A 13320-nucleotide genomic window follows, 5' to 3' on the forward strand; every position below is an offset into this window, starting at 1 on the left:
AGTTTGGGTTTGGGGAATTTGAAAATATGATTACTTATACTGGTAAAACCTTTTGTTACATGTAGTAGTAAAAACTAATATTTACAGTGGTTGAACAGGAGGTCTGGACAACTTAATTTGTACATGTGAGGCACGAGTGTCACTTGGAGGTGCTGTGAGGGGTGACAAGATAAAACGAATGACTAACACAATGAGAGGTGTAAAACAGCCTGACTAAAAGGTGTTTGTGAGATCATACAGGGATTTTTGTAGCCTGATTGTACTTCTGGGTGCTTACATGTGAAATAGTCTAAAAATTTTGCAGATAAATTGCAGCAATTAAAAAGAAGCATGTTTCAAACAGTGTTTGTACATCAAAAGTATTCCCAATTTAAACTGACTTTTTAGGAGTTAGGTAGATTTCAATTTGATTAAACCTTTGAGCAATATGTTGTCCTTCTGAAAAAGTCTTGAAAGTCTAATTCTGTGTATTATGTAGTTGTTACTAGTGAGATCTGCAGGAGTTAAAGTTACTTTGGCCTTCTGGTGGTGTTCCTTTTTTCTCCACCCCCCCAACTCAGCATTTAATATGCATTTTTGTCTTAAATTTAAACAAAAAAGGAGTTTTAGAAAGTACTGTAACGTTTAAGCTTTTCTGCAGACTCATATTTGAATAGATAGCTGGCATTGCGTTTGCTTGCCATAGAGTCATAGAATGGTAGGGGTTGGAATTGGCCTTTAGAGATCTAGTCCAGGCCCCCTGCAGAAGCAGGTGCACCTAGATCAGGGTTTCAAATGATGTGTGTGTGCTAAGCTATGTTATACTTTCTTTTTAACTGGATATCTGCAATATCAAGGCTTTGTTTCCTCTTTATTCCGAGAAGCAGAACATTTAGCAGTACTGTTCTAAGCCAAAAGTTTGCAAACTGAAGGGCAGAGCTTACCAAAATATCCTGCATGTGTCAGGTGATGACACTGATTCTCAGTTAATGCAGTACATAAGCACTGTAGGAGCAAAGAGAAGAAAGTGTCCCAGCTCTTACAAGTGTCTGCACATAGATAAGAGCCACTGGTGCCAAGCAGTAGCTGTGAGCTGCTCTGAAGCCTGCAGGGATGGATGAGCCTCAATTTGGGATGTGTGGTGAGAGCTATGTGTGCAGTGAAGGGCTGGGGAAGCAGAAGGTGACTTGAGAATGGGTCTTGGTTGAAGTAATGGAAAGTATGAAGGATCTGTTGCAAAGAGCACAGAGGAGGAGTGGCATTGCAGTCCTGATTTGGGAATTGCTCTGTGTGCATGTCTTAGAAGCCTAGGAGCTGCTGCTTCTCCTGCAAGCGGTGTTGCCTTCTGCTGTTACTATAGTCAGTGGGATCTTTAAGAAAGCTAATTTTGGAAGCTTCCAGCCTAGATGATTGCTTTGGGCTGGGCTCCAGCCAGTCAGGTATTGCTGCTTTGAACCTTGACCATCTCATGTTCTTCACTTTTGCAGATGGGCCGTGTCCTCTGTTATGACACGGCAGAACCAGATTCCCACAGAAGATGGTTCCAGAGTTACGCTGGCTCTAATACCTTTATGGGACATGTGTAATCATACTAATGGACTGGTAAGGATTTCTTCAGTGTTGCTGAAAGGCTTTAGAGCTTAAGTATTAAGCCTTTCAAGTGCCATGGTACAGTTTAATAATGCTTTTCATTATGCTTCTTAACGTAGGTATTTTATCTCCCCAAGTGACCCTAAAGAACTAATATCCAAAAGGAAGATTTGTCTGTTTCCCAAATGTCTTGTAATAGCATTTCAGGGGGAACTTTCTTCACCTAGAGTGGAAGCAGTTGGATACTTGCATACAGTTGTCTCATACACGTGTGGTGTACCTTTAGAGTTTTTCAGTTACACGATGCCTATTTTTCCAGCCAAGTTTGAACATTCTTCTGACAGAAGTTTTGTTTCTGACAGGCTGAAAAGGATTCACAATACTGGACAGGTTTGTTCTGAGAATAGGAAAGCAGACAGTGAGTGGAGATTGCCTCTTGGAGCTACCACTAGGGAAAGTGGTTAGAAATTTGCAACTAAGAAATAATGCCTGTTCTCCCTGCCATGCCCAAAGAGCCTCGTTAGGGAGACAGCAACAGCAAGAACAAAGCCTAGTTCAACAAAAACAGTACATCTGTTACTACATCAAAGAAACAAAATGCAAAAAAACTACTTTAGGGCATATTAAACATTTAAAGGTGACATATGTATATAGAAAGGCAGACCCACTGACGTTTTGGCTTACGTGAGCTAGTTCAGAGGATGAGGTGTTGATTTCACCCAGTTAATGTTGAAGTGAGGAAATGGAAACTCATAAGAGGATGGTTTGTCAGTCTTACTCAGCTACTCTCATGTACACTTCAAAATTCATACCTCTAATTGTGTTTCTAGTAGACAGTGTTATTTATTGCAAGCAGTGAATACGACCTTACTATTCGAGTAATCTGGTTCTTTTGTGGGAGAGCTGACCCGAGCGTTAGGACAGCAACACATTAGTATTGTTGGTGTAAGTAGAGCCTGATTTAAATGAAGAAATTGTAAACCAAGTTGTTTTTCACTTGACATTTAGCTAATGTATTGTTGCTGTGACTGTACCAAATACAGCACCGTAGGGTAGGCTGAAAAGTTGCAAGTGTGTGGGGTTTTATATTTATTTCTTTTCCCTTATTAAAAGGTGATTACATGTTGCTCTTTAACAGTGGTTCTTGCCTTTTGCTGTTTGTTATGCAATCTCATAACTTTGCTTTAGCAATAAAGCTTGTGAGGGAGTCTCCACTATAAAGAAAATTGCTTTAAATTCAGAAATGTATGTTTTTGTAATGCAAGTCTTAGCTGCAAGCATCAATGCTTCCTGTACCCTTTTCCTGCTGGGCATCTCTTTCAGATGCTTTTGCAGAGACTTGTCTGTATTCATTAGACAACTCTTAATGAATGCCTTCAAAGTTGGGATTAGAGGAAGAGGAAGAGAATTAAGGTTCTGGGAGGGGAAAAAAAAAATAAGTAACCTATATTAAATGAGCAGCTAGCTATGTTGTTTTAATCATTCAATCTTCTATTTAAATTGATAAAGTAATTTTTATTTGTATTATGCAGTTTAGCAATGGGTTTGATATGGAGCCAGCCTCTGGAGCCAAACCTGCTCATGTAGTAGTACATCAGGGGGCTGGAAGAGTTTTTTAATGCTGAAGTGTATCCCAGAGGGCAGGAGGGGTGCTGAACTTAAATATGTGCATACAGACTTCTCTTTTTTGTTTCATGTTTCTACAGAAAAGATTTAAATGGTTACAGCTTTAGGAAGAACAGACAACTGTGATATTGATAGTGGGCTAAGAAAAGCTACTAAACCTATTTTTGTTGTGTGTTAGTTTCCTTGTACTATTAGAAATAGGGAAGAAACCTGCTAAGATAACTGAGCTGCTTAGATAACTGTAAGCTGTCTGTATTGTACTTTATGTTATTGTAGAGTGGGATGAGGGTAGATTCCTCTCTAATCATAGCACATCCCTTTCAAAAACATGAAGGGAATTGTTCTTTGTTGCAAGAAAGCAAGAAGCAGAAGATGACGTTGTATGTGCCCCTGTCTGGTCTGTTCCAAACACAGGGCTGAAATACTTTGAGTCAGTCAGCTACTACACAGCTCTGCTCTTGCTTTATTCCACAGGGCCACTTTCCATCAGCTAGGTAATAAAATGCTCTTCAGGTTTTAACTGGAGCTAGGTCCAGCTTTGTCTTGCTTCTGACACTATTAATTAGATCAACCCAGCTCGAAGAACTATATCAAAATGGTTGTCTTCATGCATTTCTCATTGTTATTCTGTAGTAGGATTGTATTTTGACAGTCAGAGGTTGATTACCAGTTCTGACAGAGCTTTGAATAAGCTACATTCTGCCTGTTGGGATGGGTCCATCCTTAATCACTGACCAAGACGACTATTGCATGCTTTATACACAACTTAAAATTCATGTATCAGTCTGCTTCAGAAATAAAACTGAAGGGATACAATTTGCCAGCTATCATGTGGGAAGAGAGGTAAACACCCTGTTAATTCTCTTACATGACTGCTATTAAAAGGAAGAGGAAATAAGAGTCTAGCACTCTATTATGCTTTATAGAAAAGCCTTTTAGAAGTGCTGCTGGTTTTCAGATTGTTGTTGTTGTGTTTATTTTGTTTAAAAAAGGGGCTAGAATTTAAAAAAAACAATCAAACACCTGAGCAGAACTGCAGGGAAGTAAGCTGCAACTGACAGCATCTGTCTCTTAACATACTGGCATATCCTCAGTCTGTGACAGCCTCCTATTCCGCAGGCATTGCAGGAGACTGGGCTTTTCACGTTCAGAAGTATTTCACTGGGTTCACACACTAAGAAAATTTCAGGACAGATAAAGTAATGTCAAGAGGTCTCTTTTCTGAATGGAAGTTACAGCTGTTCAGAAGATGACTGTATTTGAACTTGGAGGGTACATTTGTTGCAATGAAGGGAAACCCTGTAGCGCTTGTAACCTGCAATTGAGGGTTAGATAACCTTCTAAACAAGAGATCTTCATTAAAAATTGTTCAGTCCAGCATAGGAATTTGTGTTCTACAGCTCATGTTTTGCACCTGGCTTCATTGCATGACTCTCTTGTTCTCTTCTGATCTCAACATATCAGAAAGCCCTGAGTAGAACTGAAGTGTTGGCATCCTCCTGCAGAGCCGTTCTGCCAGCCTCCGTAGGGCCAGCCTACCTTGCTTATGGATTTGCTGCATTGAGGACAAGTTCCCCTTTGAAAGCACTGTTTTGGTTGACAAATGCACACTCAATGATGCAAGCAGCATAAAACTGTTCTCATACAAACCATCAACCAAGCTTTCAAAGTAATCCATGTAGTTACTGGAGTCACCATTCCTGGAGGGGTTTTAGAGTCAGGTGGATGTTGCACTGAGGGCAATGGGCTGGTGGCTGAAAGGGCTGGGACAAAGGCCAGGCTCCATGAGCTTAAAGCTCTCTTCCAGCTGAAACCATTCTATGATTCTGTGTTTTTCCTGAGGCCCAAAGCATGTTTCTCCATGTTAGCTCTGTCAGTACTGAATTTAGAATACCTGCCATAGAAAGTTGCTTCCTGATTATTCAGCAGCTTGTTGTTCCATCCTGTGGCTGCATTTCTACTGGCATCTTTAGTAATTCCATTCAGGAACATGCTGTTTGTCACTCTAAAAAAGTATTACGTTTGTCAGAAAGCTTTACTTGTTGCTGTGACCCCTTTACAGTTTTTTAATGTCTTTCTTGAAGTACAAGTTTGTTAAAAGAGTTTATCCTCCTCCATTGCCTGCTACCATAAAAACACCCTTTTGGCATTTTAAGAGTATTACTTAACTTTTAGATAAAGGGATTATTTGCAAGTAAATTATAATTCTCTGAAGATTGTATCCCCTAAAGATCCACAGCTATCTAATCCTTTTTCACTGAGAGATCAAAAACGTGCTGGCAGTTGAAGCACAGCATACAGAGCTCTCAGTGTCTTGCTCCCTTGGGCCTCACAGGAGCAACTGAAAGCACCAGAACTTTATAGCAAGCTGCTGGCTTTAGCATGGGACTGTCTGTGGTCTACAGAGGGTACTTTCCTCAGAGCTTTCTGTTCACTTCTGGTGAGTTATTTCGTCCCTTAGATTTCTTTAATGCAGAGATTTTTGTTTTAACAAAGAAATTGGTCAGGAGTCGTAAAATGATCACTACCAGCTCTCTGGAGAAAATAATGTATGCAATTGCTATTGTTAATATCTGTTTCCAACAGGACAATGTTTTGTCAGTGGTGGGAGGGATAAATATGAAATGCTAAATGTGCTTTTGTTACTCTTTGCCTTGGATAGATAACTACAGGCTACAATTTAGAAGATGACCGGTGTGAATGTGTGGCGCTGCAGGATTTCAAGGCCGGAGAACAGGTAGTGGGAACAGCTCTTGTCTGCAGCATTGTTCTTTCATTAAGGTTTGGGGACACTTGGTAACTCCCTACAAAATGTTAATAGCAGAGTGGTGTGAATTAAGTGCTGCTGCCTTTGAATTTCATTATGCTGAGCTAATTTTGTGTGAAAATACTACCTGACTCCATAAGTGCACATTATTCAGAGTGAAATATCTTCTCTCCAACTTCGCAAAAGTTTTGATTCCTCATGATTTAGAGAACTACTTGACGTGTATAGTCACTGGTAAATGCACACACACAGACACTGAGCTTGGTATTCTGGATGAGCTTAATAAAAGACCATATGCAAAAGACCAAAGACAAATGTACTTCAGATTTGGCCATCACTTTGTCTGCAACAGAAGATGGTAGAGCCTTTCTTAACAATCCCGTTGGTTTATGCTCTTTGTTAGCCTTCATTTAACAGGAGATTAATTGCGATATAGCTGCCAGTCATTTACCCATGTTGTCATTCCCATGCTTGGTGAAAATGAGAAAGGACCTGAGATTATACTCCCTCCCTTTCACACAGGCGTGCAGCCCTTCACCCTGGAACAGGAAGTACCATGGGAGACTCTTGTAAGGATCCATGGAACAGTTCAGAATCAACCCCTAAGAATCAAAACCGAGGGTTGAAACTAGTGCTGCCTTGACAACAGTGGCTCCAGGAGTGTAGGAAATGCTCAGCAGGAGAGTTCCTGTGCTGTGTCAGCAGCCAGCCTGAGCTCTCAGTGGAGCAGCACTCCATTTTTCCTAGTGCTTGTGCAACTGCAGTCAGTGTGGCCAGAAAAACACTTTGTCTGTGAAACATCCTGATGTGTTTTGTAACTCAGTCTCTGAGTGCTTACTTTTGGTGTATTATTTTGCCGATCTTAGACTTGATTGTATTTTGATTTTTGTTGTTGTTTTTCTTACACATTGTTACCTTCTTTGGAACCAACATGTGTCTGAAAAAATTCTGAAGTGAGTGTTGCCAGAGGTGTGTTTATCCTCATTGCCATGCTGGGGTTTACAGTGACTGTATGGCTTTGGTGTTGCCAGTACAATTTGTTATGGTAGTCAAATAGCTGCTGTATTTTCCAGTGCTGGTATGATGAGTTAAAAGCAGTCCGGAGTTTCTCCACAAGTGATCCAATTTGTACTTTTCCTCAAGTGGCAATGGATGTTTCAAATAACTGTTCTGGCTGCTCTCTCTACTTCATTTATAGGGGCTTCCTCTGTTTCAATTTCATTGTAAGAGTTTCACTTTGTCTGCTTTAACTTTAACTATTACCAACATCATCAAAACATTTTGATTATATAATGCTTCAGTTTTTTAATTTAGTCTGGAGAAGAGGAGACTGAGGGGATAGTTCATTAACATTTACAGGTATCTAAATGATGGGTGTCAGGAGGTTGGGGCAGCACTTTTTTCTTTTGTACCCAGAGACAGGACAAAGGGTGATGGGATGAAGCTGGAACACAAACAGTTATGTTATATTTACTAGTGCTTAAGCATTCACTGCTCAGGATAAATAGTTCTAACCTAAAATTGAAACCAGAGTAAATGATGTTGTTGAACCTCGAAGAGAATGCTGTTGCCTGTATCAGCTAGAGAGGAGTGGAAGCTTACAGGTATCCAGAGTGTTGCTCTACTCTAAGGTTAGGAAGAGGAGGTCTATAACTGTTGAAACTTTTTGTCTAATTGACAAGTCTGTTATCAAACAACAGAGTAAAATACCTCTTGATGCAGGGGAGAAAAAACTGCTGCTGTGAACTTGTCCCATATACTTTTAACGTAACCCTGAATGAAGCACTTTTTGCAGGTTGTATTTAGGAACTTATTTTTTAATTTGAATTAAAGTAAACTATATGCTTTAGGTTAAGAAGTCAGTATGACACAAAAATAAGTACTGTCTGAACACAGATGTGATGTCTCTGCGTGGTACACTTTGGTGTATCCATACCTGAAGGTAGCATTAAAAAAAGAGTTGATCCATCAGCAAGGTTAATTAGTCTTTTCAGTGGACATAGGGGGAAAATGACCCTGGAAACACTGTTTCTTTTAATGATCCCTTCTTGTCTCAGATTTTTTTAGCCTTTAAAAGGCATGGGACCTTTAAAAGCTTGTTTCCATATACTGATTTTTTTATGACAGTGTGAGAAACCAAAGGATTTTCATTTTAAAGTACAGAATAAGAGCATCTCTCCTTTCAAAGTCTGTCAGTTACATGCATATCATAGAATCACAGGATGGTGGGGGCTGGAGGGGATCTTTAGAGATCATCCAGTCCAACCCTCCTGCCAAAGCAAGGTCCCACCTCTATCAGGTCACACAGGAACATGTGCAGGTGGGTTTTGAAGCCCTCCAGAGAAGGAGCCTCCACACCCTCCCTGGGCAGCCAGGGCTCCCTCACCTCACACTGAAACAATTTCTCCTTATGTTTAAAAGCAACTTTTTGTGCTCCAGCTTCATCCCATCACCCCTTGTCCTGTCACTGGATACAACAGAAGAAAGTTCTGCCCGAACCTCCTGACACCCACCATTGAGATAACTCGTAAATAGTTCTATATTATATTGTTATATACTTGTAAATATGTTTGCATCTACCCCTAAATTATATCCCCACACTATATACAGCATTGGAATCGATACCAGAAAACAAAGTGTGTTTCATTATATAACCAAATATACCTTGTACTCACAATAGTTCCTCTTTTGAGGAAATAACTATCAAATTGTGTCAGTTTTGTGAGCTGATCTTAAGCTTTTCTCCTGTCTCTTCACTTCTCTTTTCATCCTTCTAGATTTACATTTTTTATGGCACTCGGTCAAACGCTGAATTTGTGATCCACAGTGGTTTTTTCTTTGATAATAATTCACATGACAGAGTGAAGATAAAGCTTGGCGTGAGTAAAAGTGACAGGCTGTATGCTATGAAGGCAGAGGTCTTAGCTCGTGCTGGTATCCCAACGTAAGTAAAACACAATGCTCTGGGTTTTTACAACATTTCCAAAGGGGACAGTGTCCAGTAGAGCATACATAAAGCTGTTCTGTTCTAGTTTTCTTAGGTGTAACATTTCTCCTGTTTGAATAGCAAATTATTACAAGTTATTGTAATAATATTTACAGGAGTTGTCTGAGCTGTATTATCATCTAATTTGGACCATATATAAGGAAAAAAAGCCTTTGTTTTAATAACCATTTGAACAAAACCAGAATGAGGATTAATTGGAAGCAATCTGTGGTTTCTCTCTTTCCTATCCCTTGCAGACATACTACAATGCTCAGTGTGTGAACCACAGCATTTTCCTTCAGTCTTTTCACTCCAGAGGGTAGTGTTAGGAGCAGCAAATGCGAAACACTGCGTTTCCATGAATTTATTATGAAAGCCATATAAATATAATTGTAAGTGTTAAATTGCAGAGATAATTGTTCTTTTCAGGTGCAGGGTAGGGAGGCTTTGTTTCGGTTTGAACTAGTGTTACCTAATATTTTTTTAAAGTTACTTTTTGTCAAGGTGCATTTGTTGTTTACTTCAAGGTCTTTTATGTTGAAATAAGTTCAAAGGTATGACAATAAAACTTGGGTTTACTGTTGTTGTTTGACTCTTTTATTAGCTCTAGTGTTTTCGCCTTGCACTCCACTGAGCCTCCAATCTCTGCCCAGCTTTTGGCGTTCCTTCGAGTGTTTTGTATGAGTGAAGGTGAGATGTTTTACAAAGATAACCTAATTTACCATTGGGTTGGGGTGGTTTTTTTCTTTCTCTGTGGGTTGTTTTTTTAATGCAGCAATAGGATAGACACTTCTATAAAACATTAACATTTATATAAAACATTTCAGGGGACTGGAACATCTTTCATATGAGGAAAGGCTGCGGGAACTGGGGCTGTTTAGTCTGGAGGAGGCTCAGGGGAGATCTTATTAACAGTTACAAATATCTAAATGATGGGTGTCAGGAGGCTGGGGCATCCCTTTTTTCTATAGTAGCTAGCAACAGGACAAGGGGTGATGGGATGAAGCTGGAACACAAAAAGTTCCCCATAAATATAAGACAAGGCTATTTTACTGTGAGATGAGAGAGCCCTGGCCCAGGCTGCCCAGGGAGGGTGTGGAGGCTCCTTCCTTGGAGGGCTTCAAGACCTGCCTGGACATGTTCCTATGTGACCTGATCTAGGTGACCCTGCTTCTGCAGGGGGGATGGACTGGATGATCTCTAAAGGTCCCTTCCAACCCTACCATTCTGTGATTCTGTGATTAAGCATGAGGCTTGGAAAAGTTGAGAAGTTGAAGTTAAAAAGGGATCTATAAGGTAGTGAGAAGCCTAATTGTTGGCCATGTTTTCTGAGGGAATATTTCAGTAACAGAGACCTTTCTGGAACTCTTAAAGCATGAGGTGATGCATTATTTAATTTCTTTTGATCTCTCAGGCTGTGGTGAATGAGTGATCTCAGAGCTTGATTTTTAGTTCTTAGGTTTAAAAGTGGTTCATGTAACAAGATCATGTGAGACCTAGGGGTTTACATGCTTAAAATCACAGCATGTTGGCCACCACTGCTAGAATCATTTAGTATGGAACTGGAATATTCTGTACTGTCAAAGTAGTATGGGACATTTCCAAGGTATACACTTGCAATATTTTGGTGGTTCATAATCTGTGTTTGCAGACTGTCTTTGTAGTGGTTTTCTTAGGGGGATTGGAGGGGGGGAAATGTGTGCAATTAACAAATATTCACCTAATTTGTGCCTGTGAAACTGTTTAAATTCTTCTCATAGCTGTTTTGTGCTTAGATGTAGTTTTGGAAATTACAGATATGACAGTTTTTTGTGGCAGTAAGACAATTCCCTTGCAGTTAGGCATGTTGTGCATATGATTTGGATTTTAATACCAGCAGCAGGAATACTGAAATTCTTAAGTTTTGACATGTGCTCTGTTTGCTTTGTTTAATAAAAGCAGCACTGCCTTACTTGGTGCCATGCCTTCCCTGCATCCTGCCACCCATCCTTTAGAACTTACTAAAAGTGAAAATAGAAGGGGTTGTTTGGAAGGGACCTACAACAATCACCTGGTCCAACTGCCTGGCCACTTCAGGGAAGTCAGTTCTAGCAAAGAAAACGTTAGGATGCTGGTGAGGGGGCAAATTTTTGCTTGGAGGAGAAAATAGAGATAGTGGACGTTTTATCTGCATTTTTCTGACACGTGGTTTGCTCAGATGATTCCTGCATCTTAAACACTGGGCAAGGAAACTATTTCTTGAGCAACTACAAGCAAGTGGTTTGTGAAGCTTGTGATAGCTGCTTTGCAGGAGTGGAATTTGGTAATTAAAAGATGAGTGGAATTTGTGTTATGTCGAGGAGCTGATCAAACGTTTTCTGCTCTGTGTGAGGTCTGTTTGATGGATGTCTTTTCTGACCATCTGTGGGCAGTTTCTTCTACTGAGAAAGATTACCAAAGCAATAGGGGAATAATTCCATGGCTATGTGCACGGTCCCCAGCCTCTTCCTTCTAGTATCAAAAAGTTTGCTGAATTCTTTAAAGAATTGCTCCCTGTTGCTCATCGAGCGTGATAGAAAACACTCTGTCTCACTGCATAGGATTACACTGTGTGTGAGGGGCTGTGGTATACAAAGTACCCTAATTTCTGTGTGGAGCAGAAGGTCCATGTTGTACTAACCTCAGGCCTTCCAGTGGCAGCTTTGAGGAGACTCCTAGAAATAACCAGCATATCTGATAATTTCTATTTGAGGAGAGGGTTTTTTTGTTAGCTGCTCAAAGCTATACCATTGAAAATAACTCTTTCTACAGTTTGTCAACTGACAAAGTGAATGATGAGATTGTTTTTTAACAGATTGGTTTTATACTTATTGCAGAAGAGCTGAAGGAACACTTGATAGGCGAGCATGCCATTAACAAAATCTTCACTCTGGGGAACTCTGAGTTTCCCATTAGCTGGGACAATGAAGTTAAACTTTGGACATTCCTAGAAGCCAGAGCATCCCTTCTTCTGAAAACCTATAAAACAACAGTGGAGGTAAAATGATCATTATGTGTAATTTCAATGTCTGAAATGTTCTGTGTTACGGTTCTGGGAAAAGACGTTTTGTCCCCCCTCTTGTCTTTACAAACTTTAATCTGAACGTTAGTACATAATTCATTCTGTGCTTTTTAAAGTGTAGGAACAGATTTGCATTATCTAGGGAAAATCAAATAAGATTGCAAAAAAGGCAATTTTGTTAATGTAATTCTGTTAGTGCATTTTTTCTTTGATTCTCGGGACAGAGGCTACCTGCTTTTCTCTGCTAGTAAAATAGGGGATCAGTTTTGACTTGTTGTCTATTAGTTGCATTCTCCAGGCTGCAAAGCAATGTGCTACTATTGCAAGCATGCATTTGGGAAGTCTCCTGACTTCACTTGTTACTCACGTGGAGAAATTCTCGTCATCTTTATGGGTTCTTGACCAGTTTCAGTGGGACTCTCTGCAGGTCCCCTCGTTCACGTGCATCCCTTTGGCTCGGCCTGAAGTGCCACTTACTGTCAACACACACGCAGAAAAGTTGAGGGTTTTGTTTTATTGTGTTGCTTGTTACTAACAAAGTTGCCTTTTCTTTTCGAACAGGATGATAAGTCCTTCTTGGAGACTCATGACCTTACTTCCCATGCCGTCATGGCTATCAAATTGCGCTTAGGTGAAAAAGAGATCTTGGAGAAAGCGGTGAAGAGCGCAGCTGCTAGCAGAGAGTACTATACCAAACAAATGGCAGATGGAGCTCCGCTTCCCAAGTATGAGGAGAACAATATTGCCTTGTTGGAGAACACTGTGGCAGACTCTAGACTCCCTATTGTCTTGAGAAACCTAGAAGATGTGGAAGAGCAAGGGGACTTAAAGATTGATGAAGCTATTGATGCCGAAGTCACAGAGAACGGGTTTGTAAATGGTGAAAACTCTCTATTTAACGGGACCAAATCAGAAAGTGAAAATCTAAACAAAGAGAAAAGCAACAGAGAGACTGAAGATGCCAAAGAATCTTCTTCAGAAAGTACTGATGAGGTTAAAGAATAGTCCTAAAACTTTCCTTTCTCGTGAAATTAAATTAGCTGGAGTTGATGAACAGTGCGTTTATGTTGGTGTGTTTCTTTGTTAACGTTTCTCTTTCTGCAGAGAAAAATGGTTTTGCTGCTTTATCTAAAAATGAATTTTTAAGTTATTTAAAAGATTTAGCATCCCTTTTCAATTAAGATTGCCATCTTGCTTTCAGGCAAAAACTGGGGAAAGAGGTGCCTTTGGAAGATTTTGCAGCCCTTTGTTGAACCAAATGTATTTTCTTCCTGGGGAAGAATTAAGCTCTTCTATCTGCTGTGCTTTTGTTGTTCTGTCACTCTGACTACC

At 40.1% G+C, this 13320-nt stretch overlaps 1 protein-coding gene across 2 annotated transcripts in view; it reads left to right on the plus strand.

The window, feature by feature from the left end:
- SETD3 (SET domain containing 3, actin N3(tau)-histidine methyltransferase) overlaps positions 1 to 13044 on the plus strand; it is a 55244-nt gene extending 42200 nt beyond the window's left edge. The window contains exons 8-13 of one of the 2 annotated variants that reach the window (XM_061998427.1): positions 1467 to 1581; positions 5858 to 5932; positions 8740 to 8906; positions 9553 to 9638; positions 11804 to 11964; positions 12550 to 13044. In XM_061998427.1, coding sequence (XP_061854411.1) covers positions 1467 to 1581; positions 5858 to 5932; positions 8740 to 8906; positions 9553 to 9638; positions 11804 to 11964; positions 12550 to 12993 — 1048 coding nt within the window. In that variant the 3' untranslated portion in view covers positions 12994 to 13044. The other variant, XM_061998428.1, reaches the window with a different exon arrangement.
- The last annotated feature ends 276 nt before the right edge of the window (positions 13045 to 13320 follow it).

This window comes from Colius striatus, chromosome 6 (genome assembly GCF_028858725.1).
Source record: "Colius striatus isolate bColStr4 chromosome 6, bColStr4.1.hap1, whole genome shotgun sequence".
Classification (NCBI taxonomy): Eukaryota; Metazoa; Chordata; class Aves; order Coliiformes; family Coliidae; genus Colius; species Colius striatus.